The sequence below is a fragment of the Mytilus californianus genome, unplaced genomic scaffold (genome assembly GCF_021869535.1).
Source record: "Mytilus californianus isolate M0D057914Y unplaced genomic scaffold, xbMytCali1.0.p SCAF_3, whole genome shotgun sequence".
Classification (NCBI taxonomy): domain Eukaryota; kingdom Metazoa; phylum Mollusca; class Bivalvia; order Mytilida; family Mytilidae; genus Mytilus; species Mytilus californianus.
Window position 1 is genome coordinate 83,764,540 of NW_026262679.1, and position 12,939 is coordinate 83,777,478.

General features: G+C 30.5%; 1 protein-coding gene across 2 annotated transcripts; it reads left to right on the forward strand.

The window, feature by feature from the left end:
- Positions 1–1,346: 1,346 nt before the first annotated feature.
- LOC127735246 (protein C1orf43 homolog) lies at positions 1,347–10,381 on the forward strand. 2 transcript variants are annotated; one of them, XM_052245363.1, is made up of 6 exons: positions 1,347–1,429; positions 4,455–4,561; positions 5,270–5,371; positions 7,428–7,527; positions 8,235–8,288; positions 9,134–10,381. In XM_052245363.1, the coding sequence occupies exons 2-6, from the start codon at positions 4,496–4,498 to the stop codon at positions 9,688–9,690; spliced, it is 879 nt and encodes a 292-aa protein (XP_052101323.1). In that variant the 5' UTR covers positions 1,347–1,429; positions 4,455–4,495; the 3' UTR covers positions 9,691–10,381. The 2 variants fall into 2 exon arrangements, with proteins under 2 accessions (XP_052101323.1, XP_052101324.1); XM_052245364.1 differs by having other exon boundaries at positions 1,355–1,534.
- Positions 10,382–12,939: the final 2,558 nt, after the last annotated feature.

Consider the following 12,939-nt stretch of genomic DNA (forward strand, 5'->3'; position numbering starts at 1 on the left):
AAACTGGGGAGTTGGAGGTATAAAATCTTTGTATTGTGCTACCTTAATTGACGCACAGGGAGCAATCGTTGATATTTATTGTTATTTTCTGATATCAAAAAATCATTTTTGATATCAGAAAATGTATTTTCTTGATATCAAAATACCGTCAGTAATATTTGATGCCAGAAAATCTATTTTTTGATATCAGAAAATGGATTTCTTGATATCAAAAAATGATTTTCTGATATCAAAAAATCGAATTTCTGATATCAAGAAATAAAGATTATTTTCTGATATCAAGAAATCGAATTCTTGATATCAAAAAAGGCAATTTTTGATAGAAAAAATTGAATTCCTGATATCAAGAAATATTTTTTGATATCAAGAAATATTTCCTGATATCAAAAAATCATTTTTTGATATCAGGAATTCAATTTTTTGATATCAAGAAATATTTTTTGATATCAGAAAATAAAGAATAAATAGTAAAACGGCGCCTCATACTCCCCTATTCACAGGGTTTAAGCAAGTATTCTTAAGGCTTTTGTCACTTTTGCGTTATACGAAACCGACCTTTTTGGGTAACAGCATGTTTAAGGCAGTTGTTACATGGGCTTTAATACATGCAAAAAAACATGTTTAATATGATCTTTCATTTTCTTTTTCAGCAGTTCAGTAGTATATGAATAATTTAAACAATAAAGATTAAAACTAAACAAACTGTTATGTTAATAACAATACATATCATATATAAAAAGTAGTTTTTTAACATCTAAAATAGCTACTATTGTTAACATAAAATAGCTACTATTTGCCTGAAAATAGACGGCGGCCACCATCTTTTATCTGAATAGCTCTGTTCACTTATGCATTTACTTATTGCTGACTGATATATAAATATTTGATATTTATATGTTATATGTAATTTTAGAAACTTGTACCTTTAGAAATTTAAACCTAATTTCTAATGAGAGGTTTCATAGTTAATGTCATTGCGTACGGGAAATCTGGAAGACAATAATTCAATAAAAGTACATTTCTAAGGATTTTAATAAAATAATGGATTTTCTTTTGAAAGAAAATATGTGTACCCATGTTTTATATTTAAAGAAAATCTTTGTACACATTTTTTATAGTAAATCTTAGCTGTTCAGATATAATATAAAAATTTCTTTTTGATGATGATGGGAGTTTTTAACGACCTTGACTGGCTATACAGCCCTCGCACGGTCGGCCCTGGCTTGCGCCTTTTTGGGCATTTAAATAATTTGTTTTTACCATAAGGTAATTGAAATTAAGTATCATGAATTTTTATCCGGATCATTTTCGTGTCAAATCCGGTCCGCCCTGATAGCTTAGTTATTGTCTTACATTTCCGGCTTCAGAAAAGGAGTTTGTTGTTGTTTTTATTTGTTTACAGTATAATTTTTAAGCAATGCCGTGACAGGTATTTGAAATGATTATTTTGTCATCAAAAATTACTAGAAAGCCAAGCTTCAATGTGTTGAAAAAAGACTAGCGCATTTTCTGTCTCAAGAACGAAGTAGATGGAGTAACGTATAATTTTTTGTCGAGCACCTGTTACTGTCAGAAAACACAGTTCTCTTATGATTATGATTATGTGACCTATATTCATACAAGGTAGTAGGAGCCGGGATAAAAATCGCCAAACTCTCCAATTTTTTTACCAAAAAAGATAATGAAATTGAAAGAAGACACTGACTAACTTCTAGACTTTTGTTTTGTTTTCGCTTGTCATTTTCAGAAGTTTTTCCCCACCCCCACTTTTAAGTGTACTCCTACATCACTATTATATTGTACATACAGTCAAAGATACCAGGACAGGTGTCATATACATAATTATCCTCCTTTACAATGCAGCCTGCCATGGTCAGTGGTAGAAACTTGTAAAGGCAACCTAGGCCTTGCACATTATACATACATGTATGAGGGTAAGAATGCCTTTTACCGTCAGGCTCGGCTACTGTTAACGTCAAATTGGTTACAGTTTTATTGTGATTCGTCAAAATATCCTTATTGGGATTTGTCACAGGTGTCTCAAATAATTAACGGTTACAGTTGTTATTGGAAAGAATTTATCATGATTCGTCAAAATCAGTCGATTTTTTTATCGTCATAAAGTAAATGTATATTTTATCGTCATACACCAAAAATTACCGTTAACGTCATTTGGCAAGTTTTTTTACTGTTATTTGTCATGAAGGTACCCCCATTACGACCCTCATGTATGGCTATAATGGGTCGCACTAATTAGCAACAAGAAGTGTCAAGACGCGACAAGAAGCGTCAAGAAGCAACAAGAATAAAAATTTAGCGACAAGAAAATAAATTTAGCATCAAGATATCTAAATAATGATTATTTCAAATAAATAGATATAGAAACATGCACTAAAGTGTGTCAGTGTGTGGTTTTGTTTTAAATATACACGTATTTTCATTATTTTATGATACAGATATAGAAAATAAACATTTGTCCTTTTGTTCTAGAAAGAGATTTTTTGGTTATCAAGAATGTGTTTAAATAGATATATTTACAGTTGAATGAATCAATAATATGTAGTCGGCATTGTTAATATATAAAAGGTTCAAACTTAATTATAAGATAATCGTATCTTTATTTATTTCACTCAAAAGGTCCGATGAGACTTTCTTGTCGCTAAATTTGTCTTCTTGTCGCTAATTTTTTCTTCTTGTCACTATTTTTTTTCTTCTTGTCGCTAATTAGTGAGACTGGTTTTATCACTACCTTATACTACACAGCTGAACACCACCAAATACCAAAAAAAGACCACCAACACTTTTCAGTGGCAAACATTTCATGCATGTTCAGGACGATAAGCAGTAATTTTGCATAATGCATTCCATTAAGTAACATTGTTTCTACATTATTTTTATGTGAACAGACATCTAGCTATTTTGAGAATCAAAATAAGCAGACTTTTCAGGAAGCAAGATTTTTCAGGATTCACATGGTACAAAAATGTATATTATATTTCATTACTTACTGTTATGGTCTTTACTTTTCAGTTATTACAAATATAGTTTAAACATTTTATTGAATGTGATATTATAATTAGCACAATAATTAAATGTAATATAATTGTTTTATATATATTTGTTAAATTTTGTTTTTATTATAAAAATTAATTAATTATAGAGTTGACTGGGATTATCAAAGATAACTAATTTTGAAGAAGCTGATTTAAACTGATCCATGCAAATTTGATGTAATTTACACACTAATTAAGAAGACCATTCGGAACATGTACTGTTCTGAAAATAGCCCTTTTATTGTCGAGCCTTCGACTTTTGTCGAAAAAGCGAGACATAGCGATCCTACATTCCGTCGGCGGCGGCGTCCACAAATATTCACTCTGTGGTTAAAGTTTTTGAAATTTTAATAACTTTCTTAAACTATCCTGGATTTCTACCAAACTTGGACAGAAACTTGTTTATGATCATAAGATTATATTCAAAAGTAAATTTTGTAAAAAAAAAATTCCAATTTTTCCGTATTTTACTGATAAATGGACTTAGTTTTTTTGCCAGGAAACATTACATTCATTCTGTGGTTAAAGTTTTTGAAATTTTAATAACTTTCTTAAACTATCCTGGATTTCTACCAAACTTGGACAGAAGCTTGTTTATGATCATAAGATTATATTCAAAAGCAAATTTTGTAAAAAAAAAAATCCATTTTTTCCGTATTTTACTTATAAATGGACTTAGCTTTTCTGCCAGGAAACATTACAATCACTCTGTGGTTAAAGTTTTTGAAATTTTAATAACTTTCTTAAACTATCCTGGATTTCTACCAAACTTGGAAAGAAGCTTGTTTATGATCATAAGATAGTATCCAGAAGTAAATTTTGTAAAAAAAAAATTCCATTTTTTCCGTATTTTACTTATAAATGGACTTAGTTTTTCATGCCAGTTAACATTACATTCACTCTGTGGTTAAAGTTTTTAAAATTTTAACAACTTTCTTAAACTATCCTGGATTTGTACCATACTTGGACAGAAGCTTGTTTATGATCAAAAGCTAGTATCTAGAAGGAAATTTTGATAAAATTTTGTTCCATTTTTTCCGTATTTTACTTATAAATGGACTTAGTTTTTCTTCCAGTCAACATTACATACAGTCTGCAGTTTAAGTTTTTAAAACATTTATTAGATTCATAAATTATCCTGGATTTTTACCAAACTTGGACAGAAGCTACTTACAATCAAAAGATAGTATAGAGAGGAATATTTTTTTTTTTTTTCCTCATTTTTGTTGAGCCTGCGATTAACAGCAAAAGTAGGCGAGACACTGGGTTCCGCGGAACCCTTACGAATTTTATGTTTTAAGACTGTTCTTTTTGGTTCTCTGGTGATATCTGGTTACTTTTTAAGTGATGGACTACAACACAGTAACTTAAAAAATAACTGTTATATGTATAATTTTGTAGACCAACCTTAAGATTGTATGTACATGTAGAATGCAGATGAAATGGGTGAATTATCAAAAGACATATCTGTCATTAGTGTAGTATTGTTTATAGGAGCAGGTGCATTGGTATGTATGTGTCTTAACGTTACCATGATTGTATATATAAAAAAAAAATACAGTGATTTATTCCATATCGATTATTTTCTGTTTTGTCTTTAATACTTTGTAAAAACATTAAAAATTAATATATTGAGGTTTACTTTTAAAACAAGTTCATGGAAATTGCCCCAAAAAAACTGGATGTGAGGACAAAATTTAAAGCAACACTTTTAACATCATCAGAGTAGAAAACAAATTAACAATACATGTTTGTATACATGTACTAAGATAAATATTTGTTAATATTCACAGGATTTGTCAAATTGTGATGTCCAAAATTTTAGATTATCTCTAATATAAAAATGAGGGAGATGTGGTATGATTGCTAATGAGACAACTATCCACAAAGTTCAAATGAAGTGGATGTAAGTAATTATAGGCAACCGTACGGCCTTCAACAATGAAAAGAAACCCATACCGTATATTCAGCTATAAAAGGCCCAGCATGAAAAATATGAAACAATTCAATTTGACAAAACTAACTGCTTAATTTATAACAAAACAATTTATGAAGAAAAATATGACGGACATGTTCCATCGACAACCATTGAACTACAGGCTCCTGACTTGGAACAGGCACATAATGAATGTATGTTTGACCATATATGTTTTAGGTGCTGATACCTCAAATTTAAATGTGCATGAAAAATGCATCAGATTTTTTTTTTCTTTTAGGTATTCTTCCTTTTGTTTATTCTTGCAAAGAGACAAATTATAAGATTTGCATGGAAGGCAACTAGACCACCACATGTTTCCATTGGGCTTGATGCACCAAAAGTAGGTTTTCTGTTTTATTATAAAAAAACATACACTTTCTCTTTGCATTTATTGCAAACCAAATGAAACTTTTCCACAGATTCATCTCCTATTGGTCAATTGATTTAAACTTTTGTCTGTTCTATTGTCCAATTAAATAAATACAATAGCTGTTGTTCTCTGTGTTTTTTATTGAGGGTTGTAATGGGGGTACCTTCATGACGAATAACGGTAAAAAATCTGGCAAAATGATGTTAACTGTTATTTTTGGTGCATGACGATAAAATGTACATTTTCTTTATGACATAAAAAAATCGTTTGATTTTGACTCATCACAATAATTTTTTACCAAAAATAGCGGTAATGGATAATTCTTTGAGACCTCTTACGAATCACGAGAAGGATATTTTGACAAATCACTTTAAAATTTTAACCAATTTTACCTAAAGGTAGCTTAATAATGACCGTTTGACGCCTGACAGTAAAGGGCATTCCTACCCTCTTTATTCACTAGGATAAAATTTGAAAAAAAGGCAGGACAGAAGTTTTGAGTAAAAAAAAAAGGCAGGATGACAAATTATGTATAAAAAGTCGGGATAAACTAATATAAAAAAATGCAGGACTGAATAAAGTGAAAAATAAAAAGGCAGGACCGAGATTACAACTAAAAAAAAATGCAGGACACAGTTTTTCATCCTAGCCCCCCATAAAAATCAAATGGTAGCTCTTGATTGGGGCTCCCTAAGAAGGCCATAATGTAAACATTATCATTTTCCAGTTTTAATTTGTCAAACCCCCCAAAAAAAACAAATTTAAATAGGAACAATGTTGAAAATTTTGTCAGAAATCAACTTTTATCAATGTTTGAATCACTGTTTACATTCAACAGATTGAAAATATATTATTGATATTGAATAAACACAACATCACATGCTGTTTTGTGAGTGTAAAACATGTGTTTTCATCTTTAAGAAGATAATTTTTTTACTCAGGACTGAGGTAAATTAATCAATGAGTGATGGATATCTTTTAGTAGAAATTTAGTTATTTATCAGTGCTTAGAACAAATCAGGTATGAAATTTCATATTGTTCAGCCTGTAAAATTGCTGGCACAGAAGCATTTCATTGTGACTTCAGGAATGAATTTGACTCCTTATGAAAAAAAAATGAGCCCAACATAATTCTTGTCCACCAAAACCATGACAGAAGTCTGATGATGTTTTTCTGGAGCATTCAATGAATACAATATTATGAAAAAGTTGAAATAAGTGAGTTTTAATTGAATAAGCATCTACATTTTGTTAACTTATTGTAAACAAATTCTGATCTGGGATTTTTTTTTAAATAGAGAATTTAAAAAAAATAACAGGAGGCTCCCAACAATACACAATTGTATTTGAAAAAGCTAAAATCAAAGTATGATTTATGGACATAATGGTTATTGTATTCCTCAAATCTGTATATTTTACTGAATATGTAGGAAGTAATTGTGACTGGATGTTTAGGAATCAACAATCAAGAGATAGATGTATCAATCAATAAGTTAAAATGTGTATTTATAAACAATTGATATTGTTGTGTGAAAGAAGAATGTAAAGTAACTGAAATTTAAAAAAACTTAAGGATGTTCACTACTCTGTTTCAAAATAATAAGCTTTTTAAAAGACTGTTATAAATTGATAGTATATAAATAAAGGAACTAAAAAAGCAGATAAAAATGAAGGGTCCGTGTGTTTGTTTTCTAGATATAAGCCATTGAAAATTTGGCCGGAAATGATTCTCTCTAGATTTTTCATACATTTAACATTGGCACCTTTTTTCTGTCTAAAAGTATGAAAAAATAACAAGGATTTAATAAGATTTTCAAAGATGGCATTTCAAACTATATTTAATCAAATTATGAAAAGAAAAGTAGGGGTTAGTGGGCAAACATTTTTAATGGCACTACATGGATAAAACCAGAGGATTAAATATCTCTAGCTTAATCTCATTTAGAAGGGAGATTTTCTAACACATGTTAAGAAAGGAAACTATTGAACGATTAACATCTATGTTATTTTTATCATTCAATGATAGGATTTAAAAGAGAAGATTTTAAGCCAACTGGAAAGGACAGCACATATTAGACATGAACCATTATTACTGAACCCCAAGGTTTCAGAAATAGCTAAAACAGGTAAAAACTACAATAATGTTTTCGCTGGTATTCCTCTAACAATGATACATGTTCTGCAAAAATATACTCTTTAAAATTGAAGACATTTTGCCAGGTATATTTGATAATGTGTATCATTTTCTAATTGTAAAGGGGGAATATGTTTAGAGAGGTTCCAATATAATTTTTATGATGTGACTGTAAAAAAGATTCTGTGCATAATTTTTAAATTACTTGTCTCATAATCATAATATTACTGTAGTGAATTTTAGCAGATCTCTGTAGAAAGAAAGACAACTCAAAGTACAATGTATAAATGCCTTTTCATATGCATATTATTCCCTTTTAAATTATTAAACAAAAAAAGAAGGACACATGGTGTGATTTAATACTAGCTATCCATTAAAAACAAAAGGACAAAGAAGTGAACATTTAAAGGTCATTTTTATGTCCATTTAATATGTGTATTCTATACTTCTATTTTCCTGATACATGTATATAATTTGCTATACTTCGGAAAGTATGAAAGTTACATATATCATATTTTTGATATTCTCATGCAAAATTTCATAAAAATCTGTACATCCTTAACATGCTCAGTATATAACAACTGTTTGCTTCAGAAAAGTTGCCAGAATAGTTTATTCCCTGGAATATATAATTTTATTTAAGAATAAAATGTTTTTAAAAAAGATCTGTAATTAGTTTAATTTTATTAATGATTTCAGTTCCTAATCATTATTACTACAGAATGAAAGCAGTAGATGCCTTCTCTAAATTTGGTGAGTATTTTATAAATATTAAAAAATTGAGATAGATTTGGAGAGTATGAAATAGCTATACTAAATTTATATGCTAAGTGGTACAAACAACCACCATGTCAAAATAATTTATAACCAGTAATAGTATGATGATACATTGTATATTTTTAGATGAAATAACTATTAGGACAATTGAAGGACAGTTTTCAGGTTTGTGGAAACCTTTTTGATATATCAGTTGAAGGGTTTTTATTAATTTTCAGTATTTCTGCTTTATGTCTTGTAAATCAAAAACTAAGTTGAGACATTTGAATTTTTTCTAGTCACTAAAATAAATTGGTTTATGATACAAAATAGCAAAATTCTTCAATCTTTTGAAATCTGTGTTAAATTTATTGGAAAATGATTAAGATGATCTGGTGCAGATTTACCCCACCCCCCTAAAAGAAGAAAAAATAATGTGTATTATTGGTAAAATTACAGACAATTTTGAGTTAAAATTAGGTCATCTTATTTTTACTTCTCAGAAGCGCCCTCCTAAAATTAAATCCTGTATCTGACCTGATGATAGTCTAGCCACTTTGGTGCAGACAATTTATGGTGTCAGTTTTATGCAGTACATATGTCATTGTAAATGCAAGAAGCTAGAAGACCAAAATTAGATATTTTAAAAAAGTTTTAAAATTCAAAAACATTATTACTAATATCTGACAGAATTATGTCTGTTGGACATCTGAAGGAGGGTGTTAATACTTTGTGATTAGCCAATAAAGTTGGCATATGGTACCTTCCCCTTGGACAAGTCACAAAATGTTATTCCATCAAAACTAATTTTGCATTTAATATTTACTGTGTCTTTTTTTCAGATGAAGTTCTAAAAGAAGAAGAACCAGAATCTATAGGCAGACATCCATCAAAGAATGTTAGAAAATATCTGTTTGGTCTATATACAGAATATCTGAGTACGTCTTCTGAAGATCTCATTCATAAATTCTGTGATTCATATGAACATGCTAGACATGATCCTAACGACTTTGGTGAAGATCAGTATAATAATTACATGTTGCTTTTAGAAGAACTTATAACATGTTTACGAGTGGGTCTCAGAAAGAAGCGTGGTATGCCTTTAGAAAAAGCTTCTAAGCTTGAAACTGAGGTTATATTTGACTCGGAAAGGAAGGGTATTGTAAAAACTAAGACAAATGTTCATCCTGATAAAGCAGAAACTAAAGGAAAAAGTGGAACGAGACCTGGAGAAATAAGATACAGGTCTAGAACAGATAGTAGTGTTCATTCTAGTTTACTGGACAGTGGTCATTCTAGTCAAAGTAGTGCTAGTATAGAATTAACTACAAGTACACGAGGTGGTAGCACTGAGAGAGATAATAAAGATTCTCAACACAGGACTGATACTGCTTGTTGAATAAAATTCTCCTCAGATGACTATGGTATATGAACACTTTTTGTTCGTTAAAGCTTTGATTTACATTGTTCTACTGACATTTTGTAGTCCAGTGTATCACTGTATGTACTCTCTAAATAGAAAAAAAATATTGCTATTGAAACATTATTGGTGATCTATTTTGTTGGAACGCACCACAGTTTATTTAATACAATCATCTTTTTAAAAAAGCTTACCTGAGCCTAAAGGTCAAGTAAGCTTTTCTCATCAAGTAAGCTTTTCTCATCAAGTAGCAGACGTCATTGTTGTCATCCTTTAACTTTTATAAAAATCCTCTCCTCAGAACTACTGAGAAAATTGAATCCAAACATGGCCACAATCATCATTTGGATATTTTTATGTCCCCGCTGCACACTAACTTTAGTTTGCCATAACCAAATGTTATGAAACTTATACACAATGCTTTTTACCACAAAACACAGATCAAGAATGAATTTGGGTGGCATCACTTTTACTGTTCTAGAGTTATGCCCCTTTACAAGTTTCCGATCACTGTATGTACTCTCTAAATAAAAAAAAAAATATTGCTATTGAAACATTATTGGTGATCTATTTTGTTGGAACGCACCACAGTTTATTTAATACAATCATCTTTTTAAAAAAGCTTACCTGAGCCTAAAGGTCAAGTAAGCTTTTCTCATCAAGTAGCATCCGTCATTGTTGTTATCCTTTAACTTTTATAAAAATCCTCTCCTCAGAACTACTGAGAAAATTGAAACCAAACATGGTCACAATCATCATTTGGATATTAACTTAATTTTACCTCAACCAAATGTTATGAAACCTATACACAATGTGTATTACCACAAAACTTGGATCAATTTCGAATTAAGCATCACTTTTATCGTTCTTGAGTTAAGTCCTTTTATAAAGATATATGCAAGTGGGGGCATCATCTGTGTCCCATTAACACATTCTCCATTTATATTTAAAAGATCTGTCATTTTATCCTGCCTGCCAACGGCAACCTACATGGAGAACATGGCTAAAATTAGAACAGAGGGGTAAAATGCAAGTTTTTCTATTATCTTGAAAACTTAGATAGAGAAAATTTGACAGGGCAGAAATGTTCAGTATGTTGAGTACCTACTGTCCATTAATATCAAAACTGTCAGAAAACTGCTTATAGGAGTTATTGCACTAAAATGACTAAAGTTTACCAATTTTTCATTCAAAACAAGATCTCCAAATGAGAATATTTACCATTTTTTTGTCATTTTGCCTGTTAATTGAAAACTTTGATAGATAGATACATGTAAATATTTAAATAGGAAAAATTATCAAAAAGACAAAATCTACAAATTAGTGTACATGGCCCAAATCGTCAGGTAAGATAAAATCCACAAGCACGTCAACATTGCAGAAATTGTCAGTTAACTCCTATAATATAGGAGATATTTGATAGTGATATTAATGATTATTTTAAATTATGTTTGCACTCTTGGCAAAAGCTTTGGTGGATAAAGAAATACTGTACTGTAAACAGCAAAAATTATCAGAAAAAGAAGATTTACAAATAGGTCAACATAGCAGAAATTGTCAGATACAGAGGAGTTATTGCCCTTAATTGACGATTTTTACCCTTTTTTCATTGGGCAAAAATAATAGAAAATAGAAACTGCAAAGAGTAAAAATGTTCATCAAGACATGGTCATAAAAAAATTTGTTTTGACATAAATTATAGTCTACAATGTTGGAGAGTGACCATTGTTGAAAATGGGCATAGATCCAGGTGAGCGACACAAGCTCTTTCGAGCTTCTAGTATATGTAGTACTCTACAGGAATTATATTGGTTAATCATATTTTATTGTAATTGGTCTACGATTCACAAAAATAAATGAAGTATGTGTTTCATCTCCATACATATCATATTGTAAAACAACTTTCTAAAACTTGTTTTGCTTTACATGCTTTTTAATTTGAATTTTTATCCAATTGATAGTTTAATACAGTTTTTTACGACTGGTAATCAATTTTTTCCGTCGTACTGCGATCAAATTTTGTTGAAAGATATTTGATTTGTTTTTTTTTTGAAAATTTAAAAAACATGAAAATTTAACACTAAAAAGGCCCTTTAGAAGCAGTATCTACTAAAGTCTTCATTTTTAAAATAAAAAACTTATAAGCCTTGTAAATGTCGTAACTTTATAGATATCAATGAAAAATATGTGTCGTGTCAATTTCACGACCCCAGTACACGTAATTAAGAGCAAAGCCACATTTCCCCCGTCATTTTAAGACCAATCGACAGGTCAGTTTCATGAAAGTCATAGCTATATATAAGTAAGGATGTGGTATGATTTCCATTGAATGAACTATCCACAAAAGTTCTAATAAAGTGGAGGTAAGCAATTATAGGCCTTCAACAATTAAAAAACCCATACCGTATAGTCGGCTATAAAAAGTCCCGACCTGAATAATATGAAACAATTCAATAGAAAAAACTAACGGCCTAATTTATAATAAAACAGTTCACGAAAAACAAATATGACGGACATGAACTAACGACAACCACTGAACTACAGGCTCCTGACTTTGGACAGACCAATATAAAATGTGGCGGGGTTAACATGCTTAAAGGTGACAACCCTCCCCAACCTGGGACTGTGGTGTAATGGCAAAACACAAGAACGAACTACGCAAAACAAACTAAAAACAAATATGAGAAGCAGCAATAAACGAAAACCACTAAATTACAGGCTACTGACTCTGGACAGGCACATATGAATGCTTACTAATTACAATCGTTATCATAATGGATTTTGTCATGTGATTTGAGGTATCTGAAAGGAGAAACATGGACTTGTTCCATAGAACAATGTCTGACATAATTTTTGTTTTACCTGGTGAGCAATACACACTGACAGATTTAGATACAGACCGTACGTCCCCCAACTTTGACCAGAAAAATATAAACGTTTGCTTTAAACCGTCACAAAAAAGTTTACTCGCTATGATCGACGTTATTTACACCATATCGAACAATTACGCCCCTTTTCCTCGAACCCTTGATCTACCCGGGAGGCTCTAGTAAAATCCTCAGATATTGGTCAGCACGTATAACCATTAGTCACATTTTGTTTTAAATATCATAATGACATTTTCGCCATCAAAGAAACATTTTATTTTTCTTTTTCCTTTCTTTGAAACCGCTTTGGTAATATCGGGGTAGCATGTTCGCCTGGAATGCGAGAAGTCGTGGGTTCGAT

Coding starts and splice junctions, on each gene's coding strand:
- LOC127735246 (XM_052245363.1), top strand. CDS start 4,496: ATGGGTGAATTATCAAAAGACATATCTGTCATTAGTGTAGTATTGTTT. Junction 5,372..7,427: donor TTGGGCTTGATGCACCAAAA/GTAGGTTTTCTG, acceptor ATTCAATGATAG/GATTTAAAAGAGAAGATTTT. Junction 7,528..8,234: donor TTCAGAAATAGCTAAAACAG/GTAAAAACTACA, acceptor TAATGATTTCAG/TTCCTAATCATTATTACTAC.